The sequence below is a fragment of the Pungitius pungitius genome, chromosome 14 (genome assembly GCF_949316345.1).
Source record: "Pungitius pungitius chromosome 14, fPunPun2.1, whole genome shotgun sequence".
Classification (NCBI taxonomy): domain Eukaryota; kingdom Metazoa; phylum Chordata; class Actinopteri; order Perciformes; family Gasterosteidae; genus Pungitius; species Pungitius pungitius.
In genome coordinates, this window is record NC_084913.1 from 3312338 (window position 1) to 3326581 (window position 14244).

Consider the following 14244-nt stretch of genomic DNA (forward strand, 5'->3'; position numbering starts at 1 on the left):
TCAGACAAATTGGGCTGTCCATAAATCTTTATTCTTTGCATTTTAAAGTGATTTATTACAGTGTCTGAAACCAGTTTGAAATATATATATTATAGTTTTACACAAATGAGCAATAGCTGAGAACAGGCAATGATTTAACTAAAAGCAGCAAAAAAAGGATGTCTATAGCTTTACGTGTCTGGTCATTGTTAATGTAATTAAACTCAGAGGTGGCTTTGAATCATAAACGATGTGGGATACTCGTGGGTGGAGGTGTGACCCCCTGATAGAACATAAATTTGGAATGACCCATACTTGATTTAAATGATATTGGGGTGTAATAACATTCAAATAATATATTTTGCTTGCAGAGACCCCCCCTCTGAACAAGACAACAGGAAAAATAAGTTAAAAATTAATTCTTTTTTTTTTGACACATATTGGTGGGAAAACGCACTGAGCCATCATTCCTGGATAACAAATGTACAAAATCGTGCAATATTTACAGATGAGCGCCCAAAAGTCCCATTGTTACAAGTACTGACTAAAGCTCTGATTCAGCAGGACACAAGTGGTACAATCAAAATCTTACACTAGAGGGCGATATCTTCCACCTCGTGCAACGCAAACAGAAATATGTTGTATTCACTCTTAAGTAAACTCTTACAGAAAATTAAGACCCACACCATTAACAATAAGGTCAAGGGATTTTCCAAATACAAGCGTCCCATCTATCCCATGATCCAGTTTCTCGTCTCTTACACAATGGCCAACTCGCAGCAGGTTCCTCCGCCGGTCTCCTTCAGTCTTTACAATCACGTCGATGGCGTCCCCTCTTCAACAGGACCTGCTGTCCCATTTGTCTTCTCTGCAGCATCTGCGGCTGGAGGATTAAGTTCAGAGTTAGTTTAATGCAGAAGAGTTCTCTAAATTAAAAAAAGTATTTGGGTTTTTAGCCACTGTAGCACCACGGGTCTATATCTCTGCCGTGAGGTTTTGCGTTAGTATTATTAACTGCGATATCTTTAATTTCTCTTTAAGGTGTCCCGTACTTTGTGGTGCTTCGCAAATGTGAAGATGCTAACAGGCTAAAATAAGGTAAATCAATTAAAACTGACTAGAAAACTGAAATAACAAGAATATCTGCCATTAATATGACTTTGAGTTTTCCAACATTGTCCCACCGGCGTTAACAGCGCTGCCAACTTGCTTGCTCACAATTACATGATTGAATTCCAGCACATTTCAGCACGCTGACATTAGTATGTTGCTCAAAACGCAGCAATAACCTCTCTTACCCGTGACGCTGTCTTGCAGCGCGTCCTGTCCTGCAGTTTGCTCCGTCCCTTCGCTGGCCTCCGTCACGTTACCCTTCGGTTTGGGCTTCTTTGCAACGCGTGGCGGCACCTTTTCTCCCTTTGTCACAGAGGACTCCCCCAGCTTCTTCTCTACGGCTCCCGTTGCCTCGATCGCCGGCACCTTGCTGCTCTTGGAGAAGATGAAGCTCGCCGTGCAGGAGGGGGACTTGCGGAGGTCTCCTGGAGACGTTGGAGAGTTCAAGCTGAGGCGAGATGAAGGGACGGCCTTTGTCCGGGCCGCGGTACGCAGGCGGATGGCCTCCTGTAGGTTCATGGAGGGGGAGCCGGTCGTAACAGTGGGAGACTTTTTTGTAGGGGAAACGACTGCAGACGAAGATGCCGGTAGGACCAAAAGAGACTGGGAATTTGGCAGAGCTGGTTGTGCGGTGAGAGTGGGTGGTGGCGAGCTGGGTGGTGAAGATGTGGGCATTGGAGCATTGATAATAATCAGAGACCTCCTGATGGGCTTCTGGGGAGCCTCACCACTGGCAGATGAGTTTGGGACCGGATTGCCGGGCTGCTGCTTCCTTAAAGTGACCTCTGGTGGCTTCTGAGCTTCAAGAGTCTCCGCGCCGCTTTCAGGTGAAGGGGTTAAATCAGCAGCGAGGTCCTCCTGAACAGCAGTCTCAGAAGCCAGTTCTGGGGCTTGGTTTTCTGTGACTGCAGGACTAGACGATTCCTTAATGCTGGCAAGACCAGGTGAAGGAATGTTTACAGGTGGAGAAAGAGCAGGTTCTTGGGACTCTGGACATGGACAGTTTTCCGGAGGTGGTCGGATCGAGACTTCAGATAGTGCCAAAGGGGGGTGCTCCTGGGTGGCTGGACCATCAGTGTTCTGTGGCCCCACCTGAGGTTGATGGAGAGGTTGTGTAGGAGGTGGAGGGGGGATACTCTGAGGGGGAGTGAGAATACTGTAAGATGAAACTGGACTTGTTTCAGATTGGGAAGGGATGCTCCCCTGTGGGGGATCGACCTCCTGTTCTGAGCTGGATTGTGACGGCAAGGGAGGAGGAGGTGGAATACTTTGTGGTGGTGTGAGCTTACTAGAGACCTCTGTAGGAGGCTGAGGGGAAGATGAAACCACCGCAACCAGTGTGATGGCCCCATCTACAACAAGGGGAGGAGAAGCCTCTTTGACGGGTGGGGGTGGAAGAGTCACCACTTTTGGTGCCAGAGGAGTCACCCCGTTGGGTGGTGGTGGCGGAGGAGTCGCCACCTCTTTAGATAGAGGAGGGGTCTCCTCTTTAGGTGGTGGTGGAAGAGTCACCACTTTTGGTGGCGGAGGAGTCACCTCGTTGGGTGGTGGTGGTGGTGGCGGAGGAGGGGTCTCCTCCTCTTTAGGTGGTGGCGGGGCAGGAGTCACCTCGTTAGGTGGCAGTGGGGGAGGAGTCACTTTGTTAGGTGGCGGCGGGGGAGGAGAGACCTTTTTAATAGTAGAAGGGGAAACTGCTTTAAGAGGTGGAGGGGGCGCTGTATATGGTGGGGGAGGTGGGATACTCGTGGGTGGAGGTGCGACCCCGGATGAAACAGACGTAGTTGTGCAAGAGGAATCGCCACCAGGAGCGGACCTCTCCGGTGGCACCTGAACAGGTATAACTATCCCCTCCTCACCAATCATTGGGGGAGGTGGAAGAGGCAAATCTATCTCATCGGGACCATTGAGGCCCGCCAGTGGTGGAGGAGGTGGGGGCCATGACGACTCGGGGGATGTAACCGTGGTCTGTTGGGTGGTGGGGGGGGGAGGGTTCCCAAGAGGAGAACCGGCAGGTGGAAGGATGCGAGCTAACAGAATGGCAGGTAACGAATCCATGCGAGTCTTCACCTCTAAAGTTTGCGTGGATGTCTTTTTGGCTTCTTCTTCTTCTCTGACTGCTTCCAGCCTTCCATCACGTTTCTCTACGGCCTTCACCAACATCCCATTTATTATGTCACTTACTCGTGCTTCCTCGACTAGTTCTGTCACTTTACTGTTTCCTTTCAAATGAACATTTGGCTGAGCCAATCTGTTCTTCACCACGTGCGTCTCTGCACTCACAATCCCACTTTCTTGATCTTTCTTTGTTTCCAGCACATTCTGGGACCTATTAACGGCCTCCACGGTCACTGCTGGTTTCTTGTGTTTTCTTTCACTCACTAAGCTCTTCACAGAGCTCTCTGCAGATGTAGAAGGCGACGGCCTCTGTCTCCTGTCCTTTGGATTCTTCTTTATGATAGCTTCAAGGTTATCCGGTGCCGGAGGTCCTAATAGAAGCTCAAAGGAGCGCTTGCTGTGGGCCCAAACCTCCGGAGGAGGGGCGGGTGGTGCATGGACTTTAGGTGGTGGAGGGATGTTGAAGAGTTCTCTCAGGGCCCTTACGGAAGGGCTGACGTTCACGATATCGACAGGTTGCGGGAGAGGGGAGGAGCCTGGAAAAAACCGTTGAAGCTTAGCCAAGATGCCTTTCTTGTTGGACTGCTTGGGAACCTCAGATGATGCGCCATCTTGGCTGGAGTAGCCACTGGATGGAGATATTACTTTGCTCCGCTTATTTTCCAAAGGTAATTTCCCTGTTTCTTCAACCTTTGCAGCTCTCTCTGCCTTAAGTGCCTGGACCTGGGATCTGATGGGACTGAATGACGCTGAACCTATAGAGTCTTCCAGAGAACTGGTGTCAGCAGTGTATCCAGGGCTGTCTCGGGTTCTAGTGGGAACCGGGGAGTATCCCAATTTGTTTGTTTTGCTTTCCTCACCGGAGGCTGAGAGGTTATGGATAGAGGACTCTCCGGCGTTGCTCTTCAGCTCGGCCAAGTCACGTGACCGCCTCTTCATCTTATTGTGAAGGGAATAGGAGCGGCTTGGAGGAGGAGGCGCCCTCTTGGATTTCATGACCGAGAGGCTACGCACAAACGGGCCGTCTTTTTTAACTCCCTCTCCGTTAATAGTTTGCTTGCCATTGGACGTGCATTTTGAGGCCCTGCTGATGGAGGAGTGAATGCTGATTTTGTCCTCTTTGAAATGGCCCTCTCTCTCCTTTGACCGCCTGCGATTCGGGGTGCTGTTCCTGGAGATGGTGGAGGAGTCGGACACCAGCGTCTCCGAGGACTCCGAGTTGCTCCAGCAAGAGCTGTCGGACATGTTGACGGGGTTGTAGCGGGAGGCGGAGGTGACGTTGGAGGTCCGGGAGGAGGCGCGGGACGGGGACGGGCTGGACAGCATCAGGCTGCTCTTGCTGACGGTGCGGACGCTGTTGCGACTCTGCCCGCGGCTTATTTCCACCACCTCGATGGAGGGCGGCAGCACGGCGTTGGGAATGATTTTGGACATGTAGGCGGCCTGCGGTGACATGGACATGACGGCGCTAGGCGGCGCCTGCTGGAGGCTGTTGGCGCCGGCCATCCAAGGGCCGAGGCGGTCCCGATGACCGGCGTGGTCGCCGAGCTGCTTGAGTTGTTCTTTGTTGAGGGGGCGGGCGGCGTTCGTGGCACCGGCTCCCTTTTGGGACCCTGCCGCCCGCTCTGGCCCATCAGCGGTTGAGCTGTCGTCAGTTTCCCCGTTGTAGAGCTGTTCCTCGTCCAACTTCTGAGTCCGTGACCAACCCACTCGGTCCATACCTGAGGGAAGGCAGGAGAAGTTCATGGCAGTAATTGCCGATACGATTCCAACAGTAGTTCATAGGCAGATAACCTCTGTGACCAACATGTTTGAAACGCTTACCCAGTTCTCTCTGAACATGCTGAGGGATTCCCACAATAGTCCTTCTGTGTCTTCTCCTTGTCTTGGTCTTTTTCTCGGAGCTCAGGGGCCTGAATGTTGACTCTAGGCAGACGGAAATAAAACAAGATCCGTTGAGGTGTAAAGCGAATACGCTGCGTACATCTCACCCGTTACGCGGTTAATTTGCCAAATGATGTGTTTGCATCGCGAACCAAGAGGTAAATAGCACTTTGCTCCTGGGTGGACGTTACCTTGCCTGGTGAGTCCAGAGCGGGAAGATCTTGTGGACACAGATGATTTTACAGAGACGACAGAAGACGTGTCCCCCATGGTGCTGTCCGTCGTAAACCCTTCCCCATCCGTCTGGACCGTCATTGACGACTGGAAAAAAAACCCCAGAAATATTTCGTTTTTTAAAAAACAACACAAAAAGCACGTATACAAGAACTGTGCATTTGCTAAAAGTGCAAGAATAAACTGTAATAATCTCACTTACAACTGTGCTTTCATTGTCCCGGAACTCCACTCCATTGTTTGTTTCTACGAGGAAAGTAATATTCATCAGATTTAAAATGGTTTTTTTTAAGCAGCCTGCACACCAGTTGTCCACATTATAAAAACCCTTTTAATGTAGTGCACACAGGTGTAAGACTTTATCAACGAGTACCTTCCTCTTGCATCATTTTCAATCCCTCCAGGGCCTCCGAGTGAAGGTTCTCCAGATACTTGGGCCTGCTGGCCTCGACGAACACGTTCTCCTGGAACAGCGGGGGTGACGGGGTCTCGTCATCGTCCTCCCGCTTTGGAACAGCTTGAAGTGGAGAGAAGGGAGAGGGGGGGGGATGAGTCTGGATCAACTCGGAGCTGGTTAATATGAGAGCACATGGTAAATACGTTTGGGGGTTTAATTACGCGAGAGTGTGCGAATTTAAAAAAACTAAACCAGCTCCTTCCACTCGTGCAGGATTAAACTCCAGGGACTCTGTCTGGCTGGAACTTTTAAGAAGGGATTATCACACACAAAAAATAAAAAAATCTACCTTTAGGCACGCATGCTCATTTCTAAGTAATCCTCAGTGAGAAGGATGCCTTAAATTGTTGTTGCATCCAATTTATGAACCATGGGCACGATCCAAAAATATTGCCTTGAATAACCTCTTAATGACTTAATGACATTCTAATGAATGAATGAATGAGTTGAGTCACAGGTTTCCTTGTTATGGTTGTACTTAAAAAGTACAACATAAAAATGACTTTAACATTAAAAACTCAAGTAAGAAATTTGATAAAAACTACTAGATAAATTACTAAGACGGACTAGTTTTACATTTGCTGACTAAGCGGCATGCGGTTGAACTATGTGATGCCCTGGATCATTGGGCTAATAACCTGCTAAGACACTTTTAGAGTAATCGGTCCGGCTGCTCCACATTTAGCCTCCGACTGCACCCGCCTGGGAAACCGGGCTGGAATTAACCAGTCGCAACTACATTTTTTTTTTTTTTTTTTTTTTTTAGCACTGCCTCTTTTGTTAGTGGTGCTCCAAACAAGACTTTATCCATGACTATGCAAAACTATATTCCATTCTTCACGGTGACTAAATCCCAGCATATTATATATATATATATATCAGAGAAGTCAACACACCAAACAGAGTGAGTATCTGTTATGGTCCACAGTGAGGCGAGGCAGTAGATACTTGATTAGCATTTTCAGTTAAAAAAAAAAAGAAAAGCAGGAGCAATTGGTTTCAGTCACCAAAGCAATCAAATCTGTCATTTGAATACAGCTCCAGGCTACTTTCGCTCACCTGCCCGGGGGAACAGAGCTGGGAAGCAGTAGAAACTAGCACTGGAGTTCTTGGTCAGAAGCACGACCATGGTACCTCGGGAAGTAATCCAAAAGTACACCACAAGGAACGGAGCGAGAGAGTCCGATGCGCAGCCGGTCGATCCCCCCCCCCCAAAAAAACCCACCCGGGCAGGATGAGGGTCCCGTTTGAGGGGGTCGAAGTTGTTGTTGTTGTTGTTGTCGTCCGAGCGCTGAAGGTCTGGACAGCCAATGGACAACCGGAGCTCAAACACTAATCCTCGCCAGCCTAAATCCTGCCAGAGGCCTCTCTGCTGCATCTCCCCCCCCCCCCGCCCCCACTCGCCACCCAGCATCCCACTGTGGCTGCTCCCCATCTGCAGCCCCCCCCCCCCCCCTCCCCCTGGATTGGTCGGTGAGGGCACAGATCAAACAGAGAACAATCATACGTTGGGAGGAAGAGAAAGCTGCTGTTGTCAGGGATTTGAGGCATGAGAGCGTCACGGATGGTCGTCCCCCCCTCCCCCCCCCCGGGATTTACAGCCCTTAATAAATAAACCTATTGGGCTTTGTGTGATTGTACACAGGAAATATATTTACCCCGTAAAGATTGACTTTTGCTCAACTTAAACTTAACTCAAGTTTTGCCACAAGGGGGAGTAAGTGAATGAAAAACGTTACTAAAACCAGATTAAAAACATGTTTAAAAGAGGTTTCCTTTTGTTTCACATTACATTATATTATATTATATTAGTTACTGTGCAGCGAGAATTTGAAGAGGTGTTAAATTACTCTGTTCCTCAAGAGCTCCTTTCGACAGAGGTTCTCGGCTCAAACTAAAACACCTTCTTTCTTTTTTTTTAAAACTTGTTTTTCGAGTCAGATTTCTGCGCTTTCATCATCGTTTCCTTTTCGTTTTCCCCCACATTCAGAAAGCGGCGAGCTGCTGCTGCCCGGGAGTCGCTCACTTCCTGCTGCGCCGAGCGGACGTGACGTGGAGCGTCTGCCATCTGAACAAATGGGGGAAACGTTCCCCCATGGTCGTGTGACGGGTTCACGTAGAAAAGTGAAAGTGGATCTCGTTACGTTACGAGTTTAAAAACATTTTGTTTTTTAAAAAGAGGCCGCAGCGTAAAGTGGAGGCCGTGGATGTAAACAGGAAGTTGACGTGCATGTGGAAGGTGAAGTGGCTCTGTGGTCGTGGTGATACATGAAGTGATGGGTGGGGCTGTGATCACATCGTCACTGGAAATTTAAAAAAAAGGCTCCATCTGCCAGAATGAACCGCCTGCTCCCGATTATGTAGGAAAACTGATGTTTACATCTCGGATTTGGATTAACCGGCTAAATCTAATGGATACTCCGGTCTCAGGAAAAAAAAATGAAATTCAGCCTCAAAGGAGATTTCATAATTACATTTCGTGACATAAGGATTTAAAGTAGAACATCGTAAACCAGCAAACATCTGTTGGCAATTTTGTTTTGGTAAAATGTGGATATTTTCATTTTGGTCACAAAGTACTTTAAACCAATTACAACCAGCGACACACATGGCAGCCAGCGTTGTTTTTGATTTGCACGTTCGCACATTTGAGCTCTGAGGACTAATCTGTCAAAGTGTGTTTGACAATCAAAGCTTCAAAATCAGAGCCAAGAAAATTAATTTTCTAATAAACCTTTCATGCTGAATGGATTATTTGCAAGAAACTCTTGAACAAGGTGCTTTTGAATTATTAGGAAACTTTCACAGATCTGCTAATTAAATCAAGGAAAAATTCAAGAGGGAGGGAAAAGAAAGAATTTCTATTGTATTTCGGTTCTGAATGAACATAAACAGGACCAAAAAGAGCTCCTGTCCGCCTTTATTATGTATAAAGTGTTTATAGTTACATTTACTGCAGCTTTAGACAGAGCACCTTCAACGCAGACCAAACGCCACCATGACTCTGTCTGGAACCGTCTCATGGGAATCAAACAACTGCATATACACCCCCCCCCCCCCTCCTCCTCCCTGCTCCTCCTCCCCCCCCCCCCCGTACTTCCCTGCCCCGACATGCCCCTCTCGTCTCTCTTGTTTTGCTGCGGCAGGCAGACGGCGGAGAGACACATTATTCTGCCAGGTGCTTAAAGCCTCCCCAACCAACACGAACCCCAACTGAAGGTATGACGATGACGTGGGAATCAGTGTTCCCAGTGTTCCCAGTGTTCCGTGTTCCTTGAGAGAAAAGAAGAAGAGCAGCACCTGCAGTGCCGGGGCGTGACAGGACACATCCGGCTCGGATCATGAATGATGAATGAAACGTAAACTCCTGGGCAGAGACATAAAGTGACGAGGGCGACCCTCCAGGTAACGGACACACCTGTGGGATCGTAAGGTGCATCTCCTCCCTTACGCCTCTTGGCAGCGCTGCATAAATAGCAGCTTATGCCGCTGCGGTCGTCTGGGCAAGTCCCTCCAGCGCATACAGCGCATGCATGCATGCGTGCGTGTGTTCGTGCGTGCGTTCGTGCGTCACAAAAAGAACTGCGTGTTCTCCGGGAGGGAAAGAACATGAATAACCAACAGCGTGTGCGCCTTTTACTGAACTCCAGTGAGGTAAAACCAATAACGTTATCTCCTTCCCTTCACAGGCAGCCACCGTTGATCCAAAACAGCCGTTTGACCACAAAGAGTCATGACTGGGGACTAAAGAAATGCTCCAAGCCGCAGCGAGGCGGGCAAACATGTTGCTTCCAGGACTGCGGCGCTTTGTGCAGAGCCACGGGTCGCATATCTGAAAACGTGGGGTTTCATGGCGAGGGACTGTTGGGCTGTGCTGCTTTGTTTGAGTTTGTTAACGCCGAAAAAAAAACAGGTCGCAGAAGGCCGCAAACAAAAGTAAAAAAAAAAAAAGACACTTGATGAAATGAAACTGTTTGGTTCAGTTGGGGCCAAAAGCTGCACTTGGTTTACTCCTCTTCCTTCATTCATTCATTCATTCATTGGGTGAAGTGAATACGATCTCTCCTCCTCTTCAGTGGGTGAAATTAAATCCCAGTAAATGCCAATGAAACCCTGCGATGACGATGATGATGATGATGATAATAATAATAATGATGCATTGCAGCCGTTTGCTGTACAGAGTCCAGTCCTTCCCACAGCATCAGCTGATGGATGCTCACACAACGCCACGACTTAAATCGTCACATATTTACATACAAAGTGAACTAAAGTACAGCTCGAGCACAGCGGGAAGCGCGCCGCTGTGCCGCTTCATTACTTTCCAGAAACGCTGCGACAACGTCTGTTTCCTCAAACCTGTTCTCCTGCCCTGGTATTTATGTCCTCGTCCTCACAAATACAACTACAACAAGGACGCAAACACACGACAACGCAGCATTGTAAACAGCGTTGAAGTTCAACCATTTCAACGGCCGCCTCATTTTCCATCAATTAAAACGTAAAAGGTGATTTTGACCTTTGACATCTCAGTTTTGTTGACAGCCTCATATTTTTCTTTTTAAAAAAACACTTCCGTGTGTTTCGCTGTAGGTAATAAAAAAAGCACAAATATGACGTTACAACTTGTGCCCTACGGCCTCGTTGTTTTTCCGCTTCCTTAAATTGACTTTTACTTACTATCATCATAACATTCTTAGGCTGAAAAATTGCCACAAAGCGTGTTTACGATCGGTCCAAATCCACACCAAAGTGAACCTGGTGATGAACAGCTGCCACTTTGAAGCAGCGTCTGTAACAAATCAACAAATGCCACACTGAACGTCTCTTATGACCCTTCACACACACACACACACACACACACACACACACACACGACTCCCTGCCTCGAGCCTCCTGGAAGAAACATCTTTATTAAGCTCAGGAATGCCAGGCATGTCTGAGGGAGTGTTTTCGGGCAAACAGGTGACCTTGCGAGTGCACCTCGGTAGGACCGGACGACCCGATCGCTCATCACTTACAGCTTGTTTGTCCATTTACCCAAAACCAAGGCCGTTCCTCTTCAAACCCGTGAGGAGGTCACGGCGGGTTGGGAGCAGCGAGGGATGGGGGGGGGGGGGGGGGGGGTTTGCATAAGAGAGGCCCGACCTGCAGCCCTACAGAGGACAGAGTAAGCCGACAGCACGGCAGCGCGACATGAATCGCGTCTGACAAGCACGCAATGACGGGGGGGCGGGGGGGCGGGGGGCATTAACGTTGGAAGGAATCAGCGTGGGGCAACAGATAATCTGCCTTTTGGCTCAGGATGAAACAGCGTTCAGGTAATGAGAGAGAGAGAGAGAGAGAGAGAGAGAGACTCCATTAGCTTCATGCAGAGCGAGAAGGTCCGTGAGGTCAGAGTTCACGGTCGCAGAGGCCGGCTCCCGTGCGGCTGCCTATCTGGTCAAACTCCATCGACGTTGTTTACCAGAAGCATTCCAACCCGAGAGCAAAGGGTGAGGCGATGCGGTTTTGTCTGTATCGATTAATCTGCTGATTTACTGGTGTATTTTTTTTTTTTTTTAAAAGACAAGAGCATTTTATAAAACGACCTTTCCAAATGTCCTGGAGCGATCGTTGCTTCGATCATCATCATCATCATCATCATCGTCGTCGTCCTCGATGCAGGTGCAACACGAATCACACTCAAAAGCCGACGCTTTAACATATTTTTGAATCTGAATCAATCAAGTGTGGCGGCCATCTCGACACTGTTTAAATCCCCCAAAAATCGAGCCTTTTAGTCCTGAAAAAACAACCTTGAACCGAACCCTGTGCGCGCCGTTTCTTTTGTTTTTCCCGCTGTTTTTTATTGGGGGGGGGGGGGTTTCATAAAAAAATGACAGAATAATGGCGTGATTAACGAAGGAGTCAAACCGTACAGGTCTCACTCTGAAACAGAGCAAACAAACAAAAAGAAAACACACACACACAGAGAAAACAGGAGCGGTAGAGGTCGGTCTGTTCAAACATTCCCGCCAGTGAACAAACAGGACACACACACACACACACGCACCCCGGAGGGGGGGCAGAGCGCCACCCCCCCCCCGCAGACCTGTAGCCAGGATGTCTTTTAAAGAGCGAGCCGGCGAAGTCGAGGCTGGAACCAACATCAGCATCATTGGGTCTTACATGGCGTATCGTCCAAATCGACCCCCCCGTGACCCCCCCCCCAGTTACCTTGCGAGTGGCCGTGTCTCCCCGACTTGGGCGCTCCCTTGTGGGCGCTCTGCTGCCCGTCCAGGGCCAGGTCCAGCGCCGGCCCGAGGCCCAGGGCGCTCAGGTCCTTGCGCTTGCGGCGCTTGAGCCAGGCCAGGGCGCGGCGCAGCGAGCGGCTGCGCTTCTTGCGGCCGCGCTTGCCGTGCTTCTCCTGGGCGAAGATGTCCACCACGTCCTGGGGGATCAGTTCCCCGAAGCCCAGGGAGTCCCGGTTCGACATTCCCGCCTCCTGAGACAGAGAAGGAGGAGAGGGAGGGGGGGGGGGGGGGAGAAGGAGGTTCAATGGGAGGCCTTGTCATTGAAACATGACATGCGCTGGCACAGGTTATTGATCTCTATTCGTGTTGTTTCTGCTCTTTAATGGATTCGGTATTTTGAGACTTTGTTACCTCAAAGTACTGCCAACTTCAGTGTTTCACAAGAATGACTAAATCTGAAAACTGTCTGCCTACGAGGTTGGATTTTCCAATAACATTATTCCCATTATTCACCAGGCCATTGGAGGTAAATCTAGTGGATATTAATCATTTTGTGAATGCACTACATAAGCACCACGGTTAACAATGGCCGATTACACCTTTTAAATCGTGAATATTAGGTGGCTCTTACTTTTATTTTAATCAATCTGTAGCATAGTACATAAATATAGCATCATTAAGCCATATTAGCTGTTTAGACAACCCCAGTTGGTGTGTACGTCTGTTTTGGAGGTTTGGTACTGTTCGCTCAAACCGCGCGCTCAGCCTAAACACACACACACACACGCACACACACGCACACACGCACACACGCACACACACACACGCCCTCCTGCCTCCAAACCAAACTTCACAGTTCTGCTAAGAAAGCACTGGCACCGCTCCCTTCATTCCAAAACACGGAGTCATAACTCACAGAGCCGCACCCGTGAGGCTCCGACACACACACACACACACACACAGCGCACTATGGAGAGCTACACAATAGAAGAATAAACTCATGTGTGCTACACTTACACATCAACGTATCCTTGGGGTTTGTGGGAAAGCGGCATTTTTAGCGCTTTGGAAGTCAATTTAAATGAGGATTGAACATAAAAACAGTTCTATGTATTGAGGGGTTTCTGACAGAGGGGGGAGGAGGGGGGGGGGGGGGGGGGGTCCATTAATGCATCAGTGTTGCATCGGTTTTGGCATCCGGCTCCTTGGCCGCGCTGGACTCCTCCTCCGTCCTCCTGGGCTCCTTCCAGCTGCCTCCTTTTTATTAGATGCTTATCTCCAAATAACAAAAAGGGCCGAAAAGAAGCAGGAGCAAGCTCTCAGGAAGGGGGGGGGGGGAGGGGGGTGGGTTGGGGCGCTCAGAATGCCGTCGTGTTCCAGAGGTTCGGTCACGTAAGTGTTGGACAAACTGAGACTCCAAACAGGAGATCAGGACTCGTCCTGTGGGCATGTTGGCACAACATTTCATGGTAATCCCTCCCCAACAGTTGTCGAGATATTCCAGACGCAACGAGGCTGCTGGTAAAGGCTCCAAAAAAAAAAAAAATTCAATCTGGTTCGGTCTAGAAAGTCAGGTTTGCAAACCCACGTAAGAGGCTTAAGACGATTACTTCAAGTTCTTGTCTAAAAGGTTACACACATGTGGCCAGCATCACTCGTCACACACAGCCTCACAGCCGTCGTCCGCCTCCTCCAGAGAAAAGTACCGGGCCTCTCCCTGCTCTAAGCCTCCGCGTTCCTCCCCCCCCCCCCCCCCCCCGCTCCAAATGACAGTCATTTTGGGGATGACTAAGATCTGTGCATCTGTGTCGGCCACACGAATCAAAAGGGGTTTCTCTCCTGGGGGAGGAGACGAGTGTTGTTTCCATCACAGAGGGACGAGAGGACCACCCAGCAGGCCGCTGTGCTGTGTGCAGTCCGGTCACAAGGAGGTGACTCATGCCACCGTTGCTGTGGTTACCGGCGAACAACCTACAATTTTCAGTTTTCCCAAACAAATGCGATAAAAAAAAAATCAAATAAAGAGGTGACGCAACGCGGCAGAGTGCACTTTAAAAGTCCCCCCCCCCCCCCCGTTTGTTTAATGGCGTCCTTTTACGATCCCTCCTTTGATTTACTACTATAAACTGGTTTATAGGCCAAAAGCAACTGTTGAATCTGTCCCCACCACGGCCCGACATCTTTAAAAAAAGTTGCTTCATAGTCCCGGCGGTTACTTCACCCCCCCCC

The 14244-nt window shown here is 49.3% G+C and overlaps 1 protein-coding gene across 2 annotated transcripts in view; it reads right to left on the bottom strand.

The window, feature by feature from the left end:
• Nucleotides 1-10: 10 nt before the first annotated feature.
• Nucleotides 11-14244, bottom strand: part of LOC119227833 (uncharacterized protein KIAA1522 homolog) — a 16523-nt gene continuing 2289 nt past the window's right edge. The window contains exons 2-8 of one of the 2 annotated variants that reach the window (XM_037486962.2): nt 11999-12266; nt 5699-5842; nt 5528-5571; nt 5283-5412; nt 5032-5133; nt 1278-4928; nt 11-862 (exon numbers count right to left, since the gene is read on the bottom strand). In XM_037486962.2, the coding sequence (XP_037342859.2) occupies nt 795-862; nt 1278-4928; nt 5032-5133; nt 5283-5412; nt 5528-5571; nt 5699-5842; nt 11999-12257 (4398 nt within the window). In that variant the 5' untranslated portion in view covers nt 12258-12266 and the 3' untranslated portion in view covers nt 11-794. Of the gene's footprint in view, nt 863-1277; nt 4929-5031; nt 5134-5282; nt 5413-5527; nt 5572-5698; nt 5843-6841; nt 7043-11998; nt 12267-14244 lie in introns of those variants that run through there. The other variant, XM_037486963.2, reaches the window with a different exon arrangement.